At 38.4% G+C, this 18,221-nt stretch overlaps 3 protein-coding genes and 3 non-coding genes across 6 annotated transcripts; 3 read left to right on the top strand and 3 right to left on the bottom strand.

Annotated features, from left to right (window-relative positions):
• The first annotated feature begins 250 nt into the window (after positions 1 to 250).
• ccdc25 (coiled-coil domain containing 25) lies at positions 251 to 5,393 on the top strand. The gene is made up of 9 exons (XM_086264844.1): positions 251 to 440; positions 577 to 624; positions 788 to 827; positions 3,344 to 3,395; positions 3,631 to 3,706; positions 3,832 to 3,935; positions 4,057 to 4,259; positions 4,681 to 4,726; positions 4,877 to 5,393. The coding sequence occupies exons 1-9, from the start codon at positions 416 to 418 to the stop codon at positions 4,904 to 4,906; spliced, it is 624 nt and encodes a 207-aa protein (XP_086120970.1). The 5' UTR covers positions 251 to 415; the 3' UTR covers positions 4,907 to 5,393.
• Positions 5,394 to 6,325: 932 nt separating this feature from the next.
• Positions 6,326 to 6,398, bottom strand: trnaa-agc (transfer RNA alanine (anticodon AGC)). The gene has a single exon. It is a non-coding gene; the product is annotated as a tRNA-Ala (tRNA).
• Positions 6,399 to 6,933: 535 nt separating this feature from the next.
• On the top strand, positions 6,934 to 7,006 carry trnaa-agc (transfer RNA alanine (anticodon AGC)). Its single transcript has one exon. It is a non-coding gene; the product is annotated as a tRNA-Ala (tRNA).
• Positions 7,007 to 7,699: 693 nt separating this feature from the next.
• Positions 7,700 to 7,772, top strand: trnaa-agc (transfer RNA alanine (anticodon AGC)). The gene has a single exon. It is a non-coding gene; the product is annotated as a tRNA-Ala (tRNA).
• A 628-nt stretch (positions 7,773 to 8,400) lies between these two features.
• LOC147312938 (interferon-induced very large GTPase 1-like) lies at positions 8,401 to 12,617 on the bottom strand. Its single transcript, XM_086263763.1, has one exon. It carries the CDS (start codon positions 12,582 to 12,584, stop codon positions 8,988 to 8,990), a length of 3,597 nt encoding a protein of 1,198 aa, XP_086119889.1. The 5' UTR covers positions 12,585 to 12,617; the 3' UTR covers positions 8,401 to 8,987.
• Positions 12,538 to 17,669, bottom strand: LOC147312937 (up-regulator of cell proliferation-like). The gene is made up of 2 exons (XM_086263764.1): positions 17,609 to 17,669; positions 12,538 to 13,622 (listed from the first exon to the last, which is right to left on the bottom strand). Exons 1-2 carry the CDS (start codon positions 17,634 to 17,636, stop codon positions 12,604 to 12,606), a joined length of 1,047 nt encoding a protein of 348 aa, XP_086119890.1. The 5' UTR covers positions 17,637 to 17,669; the 3' UTR covers positions 12,538 to 12,603.
• Between the last annotated feature and the right edge of the window lie 552 nt (positions 17,670 to 18,221).

Raw genomic sequence — 18,221 nt, 5'->3', positions numbered from 1 at the left:
AACGTAGTAAAAGCAGAGAGAAACTTCTAGTTTTAGCCTTCAAAATAAAACATCTTCATGTGAAAAAAAAGCCACTCATAAAAATTATGAGATAAAATTCAATTTACTAATGGAAAAAATTCGATGAGGATTATATAAAAACATAAATTAACTTAAAAGGAATCAGCATTTACTAATTTTATCTATCGATGTAAACCTTCGGCTTTTGTTTTGAAGGTAAATTTCGCTGTTTCCTTTGCGCTACACGCTACTTTCCCTCAGTTAGGTAACAGCTTCCCAGGTCATTTTGTACACGCGAACGGCAGCAGGTCTTACTGCAGATGAAATTTGTCTTTCTTCACAGTCAGCGGTTTAGAACCCAAAGTTAAAACACACATTGTTCATCTTTTTAGTGGCGATTTTTAATCCACGTAAAATGGTGTTTTACTTCACAAGCGCCGGTAAGTTGAGCTGCCATTAGCTGTTAGCCTGGTTAGCTTCGCACTCCTTACAGCTGTTTAGTGTCTTTCACGAGTTTCGTGCCAGGTGATTTTGCAGTTTCACTCAGTAACGGCCCACTTCCTGTCTAATTTTTAGTGGTGGGCCCTTCCTTCACGATCTACATGGGAAAAGACAAATATGAAAGTAAGAGAGCTGTCCTTTGATCGCGCACTCACGCCCTTCTCTACCTTCCTCCGATGTGTGCTATATCTGTTCATTCCTGTGTTACTTTGTTGCTTAAACACCGGTAATAAATCTCTTATTGAATCTTATCACCTTTTAACTCGAGGCTGTTTCATGCCTACAGATGAGGATCTTATCAAGTATGGATGGCCCGAAGATATCTGGTGAGATTCTTTATCTGAACTCTGAAATAACCTTAATTTTCTGCAGCTGGAATTTTTAAAGAAACTGAGATGAGCAATAAAAGTACGTGGTTCCTAGACTCATAGATAAATGTGTCTTAACACTAAGACACATTGATGATTATGGAATTAACTTTAAGCACCATTTGTAAGAATGTATTGAACGGTCGATGTAAACATTGAGTGAGTTTATAACAGTAGAAACATTAAAGTGCAGTCCGTTAATGTAGGCATGACAAATTCATGTTAGTTTACTTTTGTAATTTAGGGTTGAAATTAGAATAAAATGTTTTCCATGCCAAATATTCACATCCCAGAAAGTTGATTCTGGTCAGGTGGATGCAGCAATTTCAGTCAGTTTAGAGATGGTCCTTTTCACATAAATAGCAGATGAACAAGAACGAGATTTCCATACTGTTGACCCGTAGGATGCTGGTGAAAACAGTACTTCTGCCAAAAACAGAGAAAGAGAGGATGAAGGCCTGATTGGCGGTAGGGAGACAGAATGTAGGAGTTTAGAGAGTAGAGGGTTTAAATGGAGGGACTAGACCGCGAGTGCGAGAGCTTGATGGTTTGGACACGTACAGCAGGGGAAAGTGGAAATACTGAAATGCCAGAAGAGAGGAAGACCACACAGAAGGTTTATGGAGGCAGAGCATGCGATAGAGGCAGATGATCTGCTGTGATGACCCCTGAAGTGAGAGCCCAACGATGAAGGGTTGAATTAAATTTTTTTTAAAAATGCACCAAGAATTATTTGCAATTATTCAGCATTTAAACAAGTGCTTTGGATTTTCTGTATTACCAATTTCCAGTGTTGGGCAAGCTATGTTGAAAAAGTAATTAATTATAGTTACTAGTTACTTCTTCAAGTAACCGAGTTAGTAACTGAGTTACAATATTCTAAAAGTGATTAATTACTTGAAAAGTAACTTTTGCGTTATTTTAAAAAAACGTTTAACCCTCTGGGGTCCAGGGTATAATTGGCCATTTTTAACTACTTTTGATTTTCCCTCCACATTTTCCCTTTACAAACTATTTACTTTGCCTTGTTTGGTATCATTCTTTTCAGCACAATCTCACGTGTCTGAATTTACAGTCATGTTTTCATTTTGACATACTGTATTAACACAATTGATCTAAAATCAGACAAAAAGCATAAAATCAGAGTAGAAAAAGTTATATTTTTACTGTAACAACCACAAACATGTTTAATGAATCATATTTCTTAACTTTAAATGCAAATATAAATTGTCAATTTTAAAATCCTATGCACAAGTTTTGCAAACAACAAAGTTATTTGCATCCATTTACCTTTTACCCCTTTTTTAAATAACCATTTCAAACTATTTACAGAACAATCAGCTGTTCTTCAATAAGATGCCACACAACTGATTTGTGCCACTCCAAAAAAATAATTTCTGTCCACTATAAAGGAGAACATCACGGCCTGATACCTGCAGGTCTGACAGCAGCAAGTGTATCACTCCTGTTTTTTACATGGAGACAGCAATCGCCTCATTGTTCTGACACACAACACAAAACTATCCACAACACTACACATTAACTACACAAGACAACACATTAACTACACACTCTAAACACGCTAAACGTCACAAATCTCTCACATCTCAAAACTCTCTCTCTCTTTTTCTGCTCTCTCACTCTCTCTCGCCGTCACTCCTAAAACTTCCCCTGTTTTTTGTTGTGGTTTTTGTTACTCTCTGCTTATGCTGATGTCTGCATAAGCAGAGAGTGCTTGCTGCGCTGTCCTTAGACAGTAAACGTGACAAAACTATTCAGGAAAAAACACGCCTATATATTGTTTATCATGACTCTGGTTTTACGTGGCCTATCAACACAGTTTAAAAACTTATATATATCACCTTGTTGCTTCGTCATCTTGAAGTGGTCATATGATTGGCTTACCACGACTATTTTATTCTTCCTCAGTCAAACAGCAGCACTAATGCGATTGTTTTTACCCCTTAGCTCCAGGTGTTGTGCTAGACAGTGATCGTGATTACCGTCCGCGGGAGCGCGCAGCTGCTTAAAGCTGTAGCGTCCAGATTACTTACAGCTACTTCCGTGCAACTGATATAAGATGCGGTAAGCTGAACACAGCTTCAACCGTCTGTTTGTTGAAAATAGTAACGGACCGCATTTTCTTCTTAGTAACTGTAACGGCATTGTAACGATAGGAATAGTAATTAGTTAGATTACTCGTTACTGAAAAAGTAACGCCGTTATTCCCATCACTGCTAATGTCTCTCTCTTTAAAACCGATTCGTAGTTAAAAATAGATGACTTTCATTTTTTTAATTAATATTTTTATTTCCATTTAACTATAATTGTAGATTCTTTTTAGAATTATTTGTTCCTTGCCTTTGAAATTAATAAATTTTTTCTTCTGTGTATAATTTGTTACAGTTTTTCTTGTTAAAATTATACTTTATGGCATCCTGTCATTTAAACCTTCTCCTTTTCCCTACATCCAGGTTTCACGTGGACAAACTGTCCTCAGCTCATGTATATCTGAGAATGCCAAAGGTAAGCATAAGCTCGCCCAATGAGAATGACCCTGAAAAACAGACTTTTAAATAAGAGTTCACACTCCTGAGTTTTTTCTCGGAACTGGCAATTTATTAAGGATCTAATTCTCAGAATAACTGTCACTAAATATAACAGTCGGTTCTCTGTTTTTGGTTGTGTCAGCAACACTCCACATACAAATTCTATGGAAAATATTTGACAGTGATGCAACTATTATGTGATTCATTTCTAGGGTCAAACCATTGATGATATCCCACCAGAGGTGCTGATAGACTGCGCACAACTGGTGAAAAACAACAGCATCCAAGGTAAAGAGAAAATACTCAGGCTGGCCTGAGAGATCCTCTTGTACAAGTTTCTGTCTGCTGTTATTTTTACTGGGAGGAATTTTGTGTGCAGATGTGGTTAAACTTGACGTGTTACATGTTTTCAGGCTGTAAGATGAACAACATCAATGTGGTTTACACAGCGTGGGCCAACCTGAAGAAAACAGGAGACATGGATGTTGGACAGATCGGCTTTTATCGACAGAAAGAGGTCAGCAGACCTGGCTTCATGTACGCTGATGGATTATTATGCAGCAATCAGTGTAATACTCTAACATTACATAGTATTTAGGCAATTTTATGTGTTCGCTAAACTGGCTTTGTGTTCACAGGTAAAGATCGTGGCAGTGGAGAAGAAGATCAACGAGATAATAAACCGTCTGGAGAAAACAAAAGTGGAACGGTTCCCTGATCTGGCAGCAGAGAAGGAATCGAGAGATCGGGAGGAGAGGAACGAGAAGAAAGCTCAGCTGCAGGAGCAGAAGAGGAGAGAGAAGGAGGAGCAGAAAAGGAAAAAAGAGCAGGAGGAGCTCAGGTAGAACAGTGTTTTAGAAATGTTTAATTATGGCTGCATGAATATTGCGAAAACGATCGCATTGATAAGTACGATGACATTTCAGTCTGCAGTAGCACTTATATTTCACGGGAGCCTCACAGCAGTTGATATAAGACACACCACTTTAAATCTACTGATTGGTTTTTGTCAAACTAAATTTCAGCTCTATAAGTTGTGTCCATTTACACAATATTAGTATTTTCCCCTTAAGAGTCAAAACTATGCTAACCAAGCCATAGCAGGTGATTCCTAAAGCACACACTTATTTACGCTTAACCTTATCTGTAACAGCAAAAACCCGACCACATGTACATTTTAGATATAAATAGTTATAAAATAAAAATATCTCAAATAAAGTTTGGCCACTATGTGTGACACTCTTGCGTTTTGGTCACTGCAGGAACTACTCGTCACTGATGAGGACTGAAAACATGAAGACTAATGAGGTGAACACCAAGAAGGATTCTATTATTTGATGTCATATATATATATATATATATATATATATATATATTTGTTGTTTAAGGTGTTTTTTTTAGCGAAGCAGTAGATGATGAACAGTCTGTAACTTGTGCTTTACTGCCTGTACTCTGCAGGACGGCAATGATTCAGATGACTTCATGTGAGAGGAGAAAACGAGGCAGCATCAGACAGACAGCCTGCTGTCCGGCTGCTTTAGCTTCCTGTAACAGACACTGAAAAGATTAAAAACAACTCAGACAAACCTTTTTGGCTTTGGGACACTCGGAGCAGAAAGTGAGCCAGCGAGGGATGGAGGCGCCAGGACTCGTGGTTCAGAAACTGCTTTCAGACCGAACCGAGCTGATTGACCTCCTTATCGCAGAGAGGACACGGAGGACAAGGAAGCATGGGGCACCAGGATCAATGAGGGTCATTTTAAGGGGGGAGACATGCTCAGATAGCAGAACATTATCTGATGGAATTTTCACTGCCTGATGATGTTCATGCTCATGATGATAAAACTGTCTGTGTCTGCGTGGGTGCGTTTGTTTCATGTTGTTGCTCCCAGTCACAATATTTTTATTTCCCCGCATGACAGATTTTATTGAATGCAGATCAGTGTATGAATTAAAAATCACGTTTATTATGAAATCTTCTCCTCGTGTATTCAAAATAGGATCAGTCATTTCATTTAGTTTGAGCTCTGATGAAGATACGAAGAAAAAACAATATTACATTTATACAGTCTTCATTTACAAAAGTATAACATATGTTTTCTTATTTGCCATCATGACTCCTGATGTTTACAGACCAGTGTAAATATCTTTTAAAGTTAAAATGGAGTTTTTGCACAACAATAGCCAGTAAATCATAACGACATGCTGCTTATTGTAATATAGAGTTATTACCTTCGGAGGCTATGAACCCACAGCCTTTAACACTCAGCCTTAATAAACACAAACACTGATCTCAGGCAAGCTGGATGTCTCATTAAAGGTCACATTTTACGCTACACTGGGAATCTTTTTAAGGTGCTTTTAAGTCATTACGCATTGTGATAAAGTACATAAAGAGGTGTGTTTATTGTGCAGACTTACAAATTTCTCTGTTGCTGTTACGGAGAGCTTATGGTCATTTGGAAGATGATCCTCTGTGAGCAACCCTCCCCCACCTTTACAACAGCTGTTTAGGACATATCATTATTTTTAATTTTACAACCTGGTTTATGAGCTTTATTGGGCATTAAAAAGGTTCCTTATCACGCCAAAACACTGCCCAAACTAAAAGGAAGTAATGTATTAAAAGTAATATAAGTAATAACTAACCTGTTCATATATCTGTATAGACCGGAACTGTGCTGTGGCAGCAAGAAGCTCATAACAACCTGGTAATTAATAAATAAGAAAAACACCTCTCTCTCCACTGTTTTGCGAAGTTGTTTTTGTTGTGTTGTGGATATTTCTCACGGGAAGTTACGAAGATTCTCTGCACAGAGGGTTTTTTCATACGACAGGATTGGATTTCTCGCCCTGCAGTGATCTGTTGTAGTGTTTGTCTGCTTTTAGTTCACGGTTAAATAAATTTGGAGGATGCGGGCATCGATCCCGCTACCTCTCGCATGCTAAGCGAGCGCTCTACCATTTGAGCTAATCCCCCACTGGCGTCTACAGTTGATCACAGGAATCCTAGGCTCGCTGACCGTGACCGTGGAGCGCTAGAAGCAGGAATACTGAAAAGAGGAACTATCCCAGTATAATTTCCAGAAGCAAAGCCCACGTGTGTCCGTTCACAACATGTGTGATCAGTAAAGGTCACTAAAGTAGACTTGTCTTAGAGTACTGCACCTCTAGTTATTAAGTTAAACATGTAAACAGGGTGACCCAAGGTCTCACACTGGTTTGATCCCAAACCTCTGCTGATAATGACCCATGCCTTTTTTCAGTAAATGGTAAAAGTTACTACACTCCTCCCTCTTCTCATTTGCTGTGGTTAATGCTGTGGGATATGATTTATTTTTGGTCCTGCGTCAATACACAGTCCGAAAATATCTGTTCGATTGACCAGATTAATTTTACTTTCATCTCTGAAATACGCTATATGTATTTGCTGGTGATTCGCTTCAAAGTCCAACCTTTCTTACACATTTTAAGACGCTCGCTGTCTGATGACGTCACTCGGCGGAGTCTCATGTGGGGGATTAGCTCAAATGGTAGAGCGCTCGCTTAGCATGCGAGAGGTAGCGGGATCGATGCCCGCATCCTCCAAAAGAATTTATTTTAGGCACAGTGAAATACCCGGAAAGTTTAGTTTAACCGCCTGGGTTTGTTCAAAATCACTACCCTTTTATCTTGTTCGTGGCCAAAAATGTCCAGGTCTGTAATTTTTATTATTTTTATGAATTTTGCCATTTTTCTGCATAAAGCTTTTAACTAACTTCAGTTCTTTCCATAAATGTAAAATAGTTATTAATTTTTACATTTTTGACCAAAGCCAGTTTGATTGTCCACTGCACTAGATGGAAGACAACCTCAATTCTCACAATTATATATATTTGCAGTGCTACTGGAATTTCTTGTATTATTAATAGTACATTAATAGACATGTAATTTATTCACATCAACACTGATTATAATGCATAGTTATTTTTGTGAAGGGAGAGCAAAAACATAAAAACTCCCCCTCAGCTTGTTCGTGGCCAAAAATGACCCATGCTTTTTTCAGTAAATGGTAAAAGTTACTACCCTCCTCCCTCTTGTAATTTGCTGCGGTTTATGCTGTGGGATGTGATTTTTTTTTTTTGGTGCTGCGTCTCCAAGAAGAGAATAAAAAGTCCGAAAATATCTGTTCAATAACCAAAATTAATTTTACTTTCATCTCTGAAATACTCTTTCTTACACATTACATATTTTAAGACTATTTATCAGTGTATGATGACGTCACTCGGGGTAGTCTCCTGTGGGGGATTAGCTCAAATGGTAGAGCGCTCGCTTAGCATGCGAGAGGTAGCGGGATCGATGCCCGCATCCTCCAAAGAATATTGTTTTAGGCATCGTCACAAAAACATATGTTTGCACAGTGAAATCCCTCTCATCACTTACTCGGACGGTTCAGTTTAACCCTGGGTTTGTTCAGAATCACGACCCTTTCAGCTTGTTCGTGGTCAAAATTGTCCACCAACATATTAGGTCTGTAATTTTTATTATTTTTTATATTTTTATTATTTTTAAACCCCTTGTTTACGTTTCCAAAATGCTATAAAATTAATATATCTTTAAAAAAATCCACTTTCATTGACTTGATTTTAATTCAAATTCAGAACTTTAACCCTTTAAATACAATTCACTTTCACAGTCCAACCTCTCTCACACATTTTAAAACTATTTATCGGTGTCTGGTGACGTCACTCACTGACTGATTCAAGCGGCTTGTAATATTATTGGCCACCAGATGCCACCAAAGACGATGGTGTTAAAAAGTAATGAACCTTTGAGTAATGAACCCTTTTCTATACAAGCTTCAGTGTTTCAGAAAACTTAATTTGGCCAACACTAGTAACCTCGTGCACATAAAACTTAGAGTGTATTCAAAGTAAATAAAGTTTATTTATTTATTATACAGACTTTAAAGATAAAAATTTTCTGTTGATGTAAAACTAATGCTAGAGCACTTGCTCCACATGCACAGGCAGTTAAAAAGAAAAAACGTTGGCAGACAGTAAATCTAGTTTAGGGTAAGTCTTTCTTTAAAAGTGACTATTTTACTATTTAAACTATTTAAAGCCCAGTAACAGAAAGGTCTGGGCTTTCCTTGACATCAAAGAAAAGCATCATGGGACATCATGGGAAAACAGAGGAAAAGAAAAACATAAATGATCATGTTGCAAAATAATGTTATTACATATTCTTTGTAGTGAATATAAAACATCTACAATAATGAATAAAAAACAGGAAAACTTCAGAAAATCGAAAAGTCTGAAAAGCAAATAAAATAAGATAAAAAGAAAAAGCTAACAATGTTCTCTAAAAAGAGGTAAAACTAACTATTTGTAGTTTATATCAAGGACACAATACAAAATAAAATATTAAAGCTTGACATCTTTCAGCCAAGTAAATCATTTACTATTTGTATTGATTCATTTTTATTTGGACTGATCTTCGTAATGATTATGTCCTGTATCCTAAGTGCGCATCAGTCCTTATTTTAACATTGTTTTCTTCAATGATATTTGTTAGGATTGTACATGATTCATTTCATGTTGAATGCTTCTGTTAAGCCTTTCAGTGCTTGTTCCTTTGTGATGCTTCTCCAAGCCTGTGGAACATCAGCTGGCTTGGCGTCATATTTTTCAGCAAACTGTTCATTGTATTTCACTAAAACATACTTCCAATAGTCCGATGCTTCTACAGAAGGATCTGCTGGAATGTGCCACTCTGGATAATACGCTTTGTAGTCTTTGTAAGGATGCCATTCCTGCTTAGTTAGTGTGTTGCGAAATTTACGTCTACTGTACACATCAGTTGTACATAATGTTTCAACCAGCTTCTCTGTGTCAAGGTTTCTATATCTGCCAAGACCTTGTGGTCGATGCACAGCTGCATGATGCTCAGTGTGTTCTTTCCCTCCAGCCTCACAGGGCACTTTACAAAATGGACACTGTTGTCCACAACCAAACACCCGCTTGAAAAGCTCGTCATGTGGTCTGATTGGAAGCTTTTCCAAATCTGCAGCAATATCTTTGGATTTTGAGAATTCCTGCTGAAGTTCTGCTTTTAAGTCTTCTATTGAGGTCTTGAGACTTTTGATAAATGGATAACATGTGCTTTGTATTTGAAACAGGATGGCTTTTTCATCCTCCTCTGATAATAAGATGTCCTTAATTAGATATTTGTGCATGCTGTTGATGAACTCTATGATGCTTTCCTTGTTATCTTCAAGGTGAGTGCCATCCTTTGCTTTTGATGCCTTATTTAACGCTTCTGTGATTTTTGTAAATATGACCTGCAGGATCTTGTTTTTCAGTTTGCATAAAGTTTCATCCTCTGACATTTTTTGCTTGACGTGCTTATAAATCCAGTTCTTAACATACATTTCATAGTTACTGATGTACCTCACAAAACTATTAAAGTCTTCTTTTTGAAGTAATTCTCTCTGAATGTTGTACTGGAAATAAGAGCGGGAACTGTACTCTGTTGAATGACAGCTGGTCACAATCTCATCTACAATATCTACTCCCAGTGATCTGTTGACATAGTCTTCCACTGCAGGTTTGATGCAAACTCTGGCAAAATCTTTTGCTTTTCGTTGGCAGTGATCTCTGTCTTTATACAAATCGAGAAAGTCTGACAAGTACTGATTCTTGAGCTTCTCCAGCTGATTTTGAGGATTGTTTTTGTACAAGAACTTTTTGTGCATTTCCAGGAACAGCCTTGTGGCAAAGCTACAAATGTGAAGTTTCAGGTCAATCTCAAACTGTATATTTGTTTTGTGGTATTTGCAACTGTGTTCAAGGAAACTATCGATTTTCTCCAGAAGATCCCTTGTGAAAGACTCATGGTAATCTCCATTTGTCTTTACTGTATCAAGTACAAACTGTGTGCAAGATTCAATTGCACTGTCTGCAGAGCTCTGACAATCACGTATGAACCAGCTTTTTACCATTTTGAACCAGGAATCTAAATGGACATTTTTAACTTTAAATGGCTGTTTTCCATATTCTTTTAAGCCGTCCTGTAAATCCTTGTTGACTTTCCGGTTTAAGAAATTTTTTTTCAGTTGCATCAGGACTGATCCTGCGATATCTCGGTGTTCCAGACCACACACATTTATTGTTGCGTCTGTCCACATCTTTTCAAACACATCTGTCAGCTGTTCATCTGACAGAGATGTATTTGTGTAGTTACCCAAGAGCTGCATGACCTGCTCTTCAATCAAATCTCTGTATTTTCTCTGTATATCTTGAGCCTTCTTTTTGCTGATCTTTAGCTGAAGGGCACAATCAACTTTAATGGAGACAGACTGTTGAATTTCTTTGGCAAGGCCAATAATACTTTTAGAGAAATCGTTCTTGTATTTCTCTATCAAATTTACATCTCTGTCTTTCCTTTTATAATAGTGAATTAGTTTCTCCATCATTAGCTTTTGTTGGTGTGTTATTTTGTCAGACAGTTGAGATTTTTTGGAATGAACCACTTTTTCCCAAGTGTTAACTTCTGATTCATTGTCAGTATTTAAGATTTCTAACTCTGCTTCTGTCTGCCAGCAGAAAATGTGTTTTCTGAACTCCCACTCCCATTGACTAAACTCTTTGCAAAGGTTGTCATAAGCATGAGCCACAAGAGTGTTTCTGAAACTAAAGATAAAGTTTTCATATTTGACTGCTCTCCACAGACTTTTCATCCATTCGAGAAAATCTGGGATCTGTGTGGCTTTTCTATCTCTGTCATCTTTCATTATTTCCAAAAGAGTTTTCTTGAAATCTGCTACAGCTTCACTGTAACCTGTGTTCACTGGTGCCATTGGTGGGGTTCCATGCCAGAGTCCAGGGATGTTCCAGTGGTTTTTGTCAATTTTGTAGTCCAGCACATCAGTGAATGCATTAATAGAAGGTTGCTTTTCCATTTTAGCTGCAATTTTGGTCATTTCGTTTAGCTGGTCCAAGAGATGTTTCCTCTCTGTCATGCACTTGGAATGAGCTGAAACACCAGCAACATTTTGGTGTACAAAATGACAAACTGGCTTTTTACCAATTTGCCTCATCCTCAAAAATGCATGCACTGTGATTTGTAGGATATCTTTCATTTCAGTTGCATTCTCCATTGCAATGTTAATAATGGTTACATCACTTAGACCAATGACAAAGGTTGCCAGCTGGTTGTCGTGCTCATAACTGTCTTCTAGTTGTGCCATGTCAGGAGATTTTAGACCTTCTGTATCAATGAGAACTATGAAGTCATATTTCAAATCAGTTTTTAAATCTTCACCAACTTTGAGGAAGACCATATAAGCCCCTCTTGTGCATCGGCCACTGCTGACAGGAAACTGCACACCAAACATGGTGTTGAGGAGTGTTGATTTCCCTGTACTTTGAACACCCAACACAGACACTACCAACAGTCTGCTCTTCTCTCCAACCTTCCTATGAAGCTCCATCAGCACATCTGTCACCCATCTCTCTGGAATATTGGAAGCATCTCCATCCAAGAGTTCTAAAGGATATCCATCAAGCAGCATTTTAGCTACAACACTTGGCAGAGCAACTATTTCATCAACAGTTTTTTGTGAGTGCAAAGAAAACTCATAGATCAGCCCCATCTCTCTCATGTAATGCTCTATTCCTAAAGAGCTCTCCAGCAAAGCTTGATCCAGCTCTGCAATGAGTTCGGACTCTTTCTTCCTGCACTCTTCTTTAAATTTCTTTCTCAATGCGGAGAGTTTTTCCCGTGATTTTGTATCAAGCTTCAGTTTCATCCATTTTAGGAAATAGTTTTGTTCTTCCTTGTTGTTCGTAGATAGGTTAGCAATAAAAGTTCTCATTGCTTTGGACAATTTGTAGGTACTTTGCTCCTTCTTAATTTGCTTCACTTCTTGCTGGAGCTGACATTTGTACTCTTCCAGTCCTGAGTCACCAAAATCTTTTAATCTACACTGTTCCTTTTCCAACTGTGACAACCTCTTCCAGTTATCTCCCTGCAGAGGAAGTTGTTGCTTCTTGTAGTCGGATATATTGCGGACTCCAATGCCCCTCATAATCTCTTCAGCTGCCTTTTCTTGGTTTTCACTCCTGCATTCAGCCACAGACAAACCAAGTTCAACAGCTTTGTCAAACATGTTGATTATTTTCATTGTGGTTACATTTGAGGTCTTAATAGCTGCACAAATATTTTTTGAAAACTCGTTTAATTTGGATGCTGGATTTTGGTAAATCTAATTTTTCTTGTGTCACCTTCACAGACAATATGTCTTCTTTTGCATTCCTGTCTTTGACATCAACTACCAAGAACAGTTTTGTTTTCACATTTGGTAGAGAAAGCAAAATCTTCTGCTCATGTTCTTCAACTTTGTCCAGGAACACAAAGACAGCAGTTGATACTTGGTAAAGAAAATTGAATTGTGTGAGCGACTCACAAATGTCTCCTCGCAAATTAGCGAAGGCGGCTGGCTCTGGAAAAATGTCAAGATTTTCTCTTCCACTGGGCAGGTACCAACAAACCTCAACCAGTCCATTGGCAATTTTCTTTTCAATTGCTCCTCCTTCCATTTCTCTGTGAATGAAGTAATTGTGATTCTGTTGACCTCGGCTGAGAATGATATTTAAAAGCTGTGACTTGGATAGGTTGCAGTTTTTCAGCCTCACAAATGAATAGAGTGGTATATCTGCTTGAACAATGTTGTCTTCAACAAAGTGTTTTGATTGAGATAACTCATGTGGAAGCCATTCTTTGACAATGTCTCTCAGAGCCCAAAGCATCAGGTTACACTGACTATTTTTACTATGAGGCATCAACAGTGGGACAGAAAACTGGCACATTGACATCTTGAGGGTCATTTGCTGTTGCAAGAAGCTGTCAGCACATTTGAAAAGTGCTACTATGATGTCAACTGGGTTAAACCTATCGTCAGTGTCATCTGTAGGGCAAAAGTCAAGGTCATATTGATCATTAAACAGATCCTCCTCATGGTTATTATTCGGTACCTGTGTACAGTCCCTGCACTCTGCATTGATTTGAAACAATCTTCCAAAGAAACACCATGGTATATCTTCCACTGTTTGAACAGTGTGATTATATGTGTTGCTTTTGTTGATTTCTAATAGAAGTTGCAGAGTCAGCTTGTTGGGATAAAATTTTTCCAGTCCAAGTTTGGTGATAAAGTTTAACAGGCCTAAAGAAGACAAACAGAGAAGTTGAAATTAAAGACAATAATTGTTAAAAGAACTTCTTTATAATCTGTTACTTAATTGTTGACTATGTTTGTTATTTAACTATAGATATAATTTAGGTGAATGAAATATTCCAAACATAAATAGAATATAAAGGAAAGATAGGATGCAACTGATGTACCATTTTCCTGTTTCATAAGATACTTATATAACTAAATCACCTATTATCAGGGCGACCGTGGCTCAGGGGGTTGGGAAGGTAACCGGAAGGTCGCCGGCTCTCTGTCCTGGTCGTTGTGTCCTTGGGCAAGACACTTTACCCTACTGCCTACTGGTGATGGCCAGAGGGGCCGATGGCGCGATATGGCAGCCTCGCTTCTGTCAGCCTACCCCAGGGCAGCTGTGGCTACAACCGTAGCTTGTCTCCACCAGTGTGTGAGAGTGAATGAATAGTGGCATTGATAGGTTTGTAGCATAAACCTATTCGCTGGAACGTTAAGACAATATAATTACACTGCAAGCAAGACACAAATAGGCAAACTTCTTCATGGTACTCGTGCACGGGAGAGAACCGGACAGGCACCGTTCCTTCGCTTGACCCCAGTAGCTCTCGTCCGTTCTCCCATACACTGTCCTTTTATTGAGGTTACATGAATATGCATAGGTTCATTAACATATGACGTCTACATACAAACAAAGAGTACCTTGCCTGTGTGTGTGTGTGTGTGTGTGTGTGTGTGTGTGTGTGTGTGTGTGTGTGTGTGTGTGTGTGGGGACTGCTGATCAAAGGGTCAAACATCCTTGGTCAGGAAGAGGGTAGCCTCCCCCTCACCCTAGATGGTTCATCCTAGATAACACGGTGAGGAAGTCCTGCAGTTCATCTAAACAAAGAGCACTTAGACTAGAACAGACGCAACTACGTTAATCCTACCATAAAACAATAAGACACGGTATGACCTCTCATGCTCCCAAAGTGCTGTCTAATACACACAAAGTTTGCAGACTATCAAGGATCAAAACCTCTACCAATCTACAACTAATTACAAAACTCTAAGCATATATAAGTAAATATTTCTAAGCATAAATGACAATCAACAATACAAATCTAACAGCATTATAAAGCGCTTTGGGTGCCTTGAAAAGTGCTATATCAATCCATTATTATTATTTGTTTGTAAACACCTTGTAATGTGTTCTATTGCGTCAGAGTTTTTCTTTTTTTAAAAAAGGGTTTTAAATCAATAATAAGAGACAGTTCTAAGTCTGTGTGGCCTCTTGTGGCAAACACTGAAGAGCTGGAGAATGAGTGACAATTTTCTTTTTTAAATTGAAATACCCCCGTAGATATGAGAAAATACTAACAAGCATTTTGTATCTTGAATGTAACGAACATTATCATTAGCTTTAGCTGTTTGCGCAGAGACTAGAATTATGTAGAAACTATGTCGGTGAAATGTCTGTGAAGGTTCTCAGTCATCCGGGTCATCGTAGTCAAAGGAGCTTGAAAAGAAAAGCGTCTGGACTTCTTTAAGTTGCTTGAAGACGTTTCACCTCTCATCTGAGAAGCTTCTTCAGTTCTAAAGTCAAATGGTGGAGAGTCCCAGATTTAAACCTAGTGGGAGTTTCCCCCCACAGAGGGACAAAAGGACCTCCATGGGCTCCCCCGTGTCACCTATTGTAGCCAACCTTTACATGGAGGAAGTGGAAAGGAAGGCTCTTGGCTCTTTCAAAGGAAGAGTACCCAGCCACAGATACAGATATGTGGACGACACCTGGGTCAAAATCAAGACACAAGAAGTGGAATCCTTCACTGCGCACATTAACGCTGTGGATAAAAACATCAAGTTCACCAGGGAAGACACAAAGGACAACTGTTTGCCTTTCCTGGACTGTGCCGTGCACATTGAAGAGAACGGCAAACTCAACATCGAAGTTTACCGGAAGCCCACACACACGGACCAGTACCTCCTCTTTGACTCCCATCACCCTTTGGAACACAAACTTGGAGTAATTAGGACCCTACACCACCGGGCAGAACATGTTCCCTCTAAGCCTGAAGGGAAAAAGAAGGAACACACACATGTAAAGGAAGCACTCAAAACGTGCGGCTATCCTAAATGGGCATTCTTAAAGTCAGCAAAGAGGCACAGAAAAGAAGACCAGACACCAGCGAGGGAGGATAAGAAGGGCAGACGCAACAACATTGTCATCCCCTATGTAGCCGGTGTATCAGAGAAACTCAGGAGAGTTTTCTCCAAGCATGACATCCCGGTGCATTTCAGACCCAGCAACACGCTCAGACAAAAACTGGTTCACCCGAAAGACAAAACTCCAAAACACAGACTTAACAATGTGGTCTATGCTGTACAGTGCAGCGAGGAATGCCCAGACCTCTACATTGGAGAGACCAAACAGCCACTTCACAAGCGCATGGCACAACATAGAAGAGCCACCTCCACAGGACAAGACTCAGCAGTCCATCTGCATCGAGGACAAAGGACACTCTTTCGAGGATGCCAATGTTCACATTTTGGACAGAGAGGACAGATGGTTTGAAAGAGGAGTGAAAGAAGCCATCTATGTCCACTGTGAGCGACCATCTTTGAACAGAGGCGGTGGTTTACGACACCAACTCTCTGCCATCTATAATCCAGTTTTGAGATCCCTCCCCAGACGCCTTAACGCCCACTCACATCCTGGGCCATCTGATCTCAGGAAATCGCATGATAAGGTGGGGCCAGGTTTCACAATGAGCTCACCCGTAACCCTGGCTGATTGGGACCCACACCCAGTTTCACACCTTGGCTCATGTGATTAGAGGATCATCAGGGGGTCCTTTTATTAGGTATACATATATATATATATATATATATATATATATATATATATATATATATATATATATATATATATATATATATTGTACTATTCTTAGTTAGAGTATTGTCTGTCTTGTTAATGTTGGTTTATGTTGGTTTACAATGGAGCACTGTAACAAAAAAATAATTTCCCCCAGGGATCAATAAAGTACTCTGATTCTGATTCTTTTGTCCCTCTGTGGGGGGAAACTCCCACTGGGTTTAAATCTGGGACTCCCCACCATTTGACCTTGGAACTGAAGAAGCTTCTCGGATGAGAGGTGAGACGTCTTCAAGCAATTTAAAGAAGTCCAGACGCTTTTCTTTGCAAGCTCCTTTGACTATATCGGTGAAACACTGTCAGAAATTATGAAATCTTTAGGACTAATAAATCGCCTCTGTCAGTGTGCCCCAGGCAGCTGTGGCTACAATATAGCTTGCCATCACCAGTGTGTGAATGTGTGCGTGAATGGGTGAATGACTGAATGTAGTGTGAAGCGCTTTGGGGTCCTTAGGGACTAAATAAAGCACTATATAAATGCAGGCCATTTACCATTTAATAATCAATAACTGGTGTTTGGTTACTGTTGCTTGTAGCACAACTTAAACTCAACTGGCTATTTTGTTAAAATTGCCCAGGTGACACAACTTTGGAAATAGTGATAATACTGCATGACAGTTGTGTCGAGTAGAAACTAATTCTGGGGCAGACTGTGGTGTGTAGCTCTTTTATATTAGACAACCACTGTTTTGTTGCCACCTTAGATGACCAAAATGACCAAAAACAATTACTAAATTTCTGAATTTACATTAATTAATTTATAGGATTTAATATTTTGTTTATTGTTGTTTTCCTTTTCCATTTAATCAACTTTTTTAGCAGGTCCCCTTTGACTTTAAAACATTAAACTGGCCCTGGAAGCTTTTCTTTTACCAAAAGTAAATTGATTGTTGATGATACTAAGAAAATTATTACATTTAATCCTTTGAACAGTTGAAATTATTCTCATGGTGGCAAACACTAACTACTATGATAAAACTTTAGATGAATAATAAATACATGCAAATACAAAATCTAATACCTTTTAAATCAGAAATGTTGACAATAACAGCATTAATGTGTATGGTACCTGGAGTCTTGTCTTCTGTGTCCATCATTCATGAATCTGATTGTTCCTCTGTGCTCTTCTCTATAAACCTAAAGACAAAATAATATTTACTTAATATAGAGCTATGAAAAATAATACTTTGACATTAATGAGTCAAATAGACAAACAATGCATACTTCACTGAGTTAACCCATATGGAAAAGAAATAGAACAAACTTATAAAAGACTTGCATAAGATTTGGCCTACTTCATATAGTGAATCATATAAGGCTTATATGATTTACTCATGTAACAGGCCACTTTCTCATTACTTTCATATAATGTTTTAGTAAGTATCCAAAACATACAAGTTTCATTTATATGATTTTTCAAGGGATCTTATATCTGTTTTCACTCTTGTATGCTTTTCATACAAGTTTCACACAAGACAGAACTTTATAAGATTTTTATATATCTTTTCCATATGGGAATACAAAGAACCATGATTTTCCCTTCTGTATATTCTCTTTCATCCTGGTCATAGGGTATCTAGAGTTGTTAAGTCTTTTTGATGATGTTGATCAAGGACACATTTGTGCAAAAAGAAAATTGTTAGAAAATGAAGTTTAGACTTACCTCTCATAGGTTACATGAA

Source organism: Aulonocara sp. 'chitande type north' Nkhata Bay, linkage group LG15 (genome assembly GCF_057382095.1).
Source record: "Aulonocara sp. 'chitande type north' Nkhata Bay isolate Kocher_YH1m ecotype deep benthic linkage group LG15, A_spYH_male_GT1.1, whole genome shotgun sequence".
NCBI classification, from domain to species: Eukaryota; Metazoa; Chordata; class Actinopteri; order Cichliformes; family Cichlidae; genus Aulonocara; species Aulonocara sp. 'chitande type north' Nkhata Bay.
Note: the sequence above shows the minus strand (reverse complement) of the source record. Positions and strands in the feature narration are given on the sequence as shown.

Coding starts and splice junctions, on each gene's coding strand:
- LOC147312937 (XM_086263764.1), bottom strand. CDS start 17,636: ATGATGGACACAGAAGACAAGACTCCAG. Junction 13,623..17,608: donor CACAGAAGACAAGACTCCAG/GTACCATACACA, acceptor TGTCTTCTTTAG/GCCTGTTAAACTTTATCACC.
- ccdc25 (XM_086264844.1), top strand. CDS start 416: ATGGTGTTTTACTTCACAAGCGCCG. Junction 625..787: donor GGGAAAAGACAAATATGAAA/GTAAGAGAGCTG, acceptor TCATGCCTACAG/ATGAGGATCTTATCAAGTAT. Junction 3,707..3,831: donor GAAAAACAACAGCATCCAAG/GTAAAGAGAAAA, acceptor ACATGTTTTCAG/GCTGTAAGATGAACAACATC.
- LOC147312938 (XM_086263763.1), bottom strand. CDS start 12,584: ATGAAAATAATCAACATGTTTGACAAAGCTGTTGAACTTGGTTTGTCT.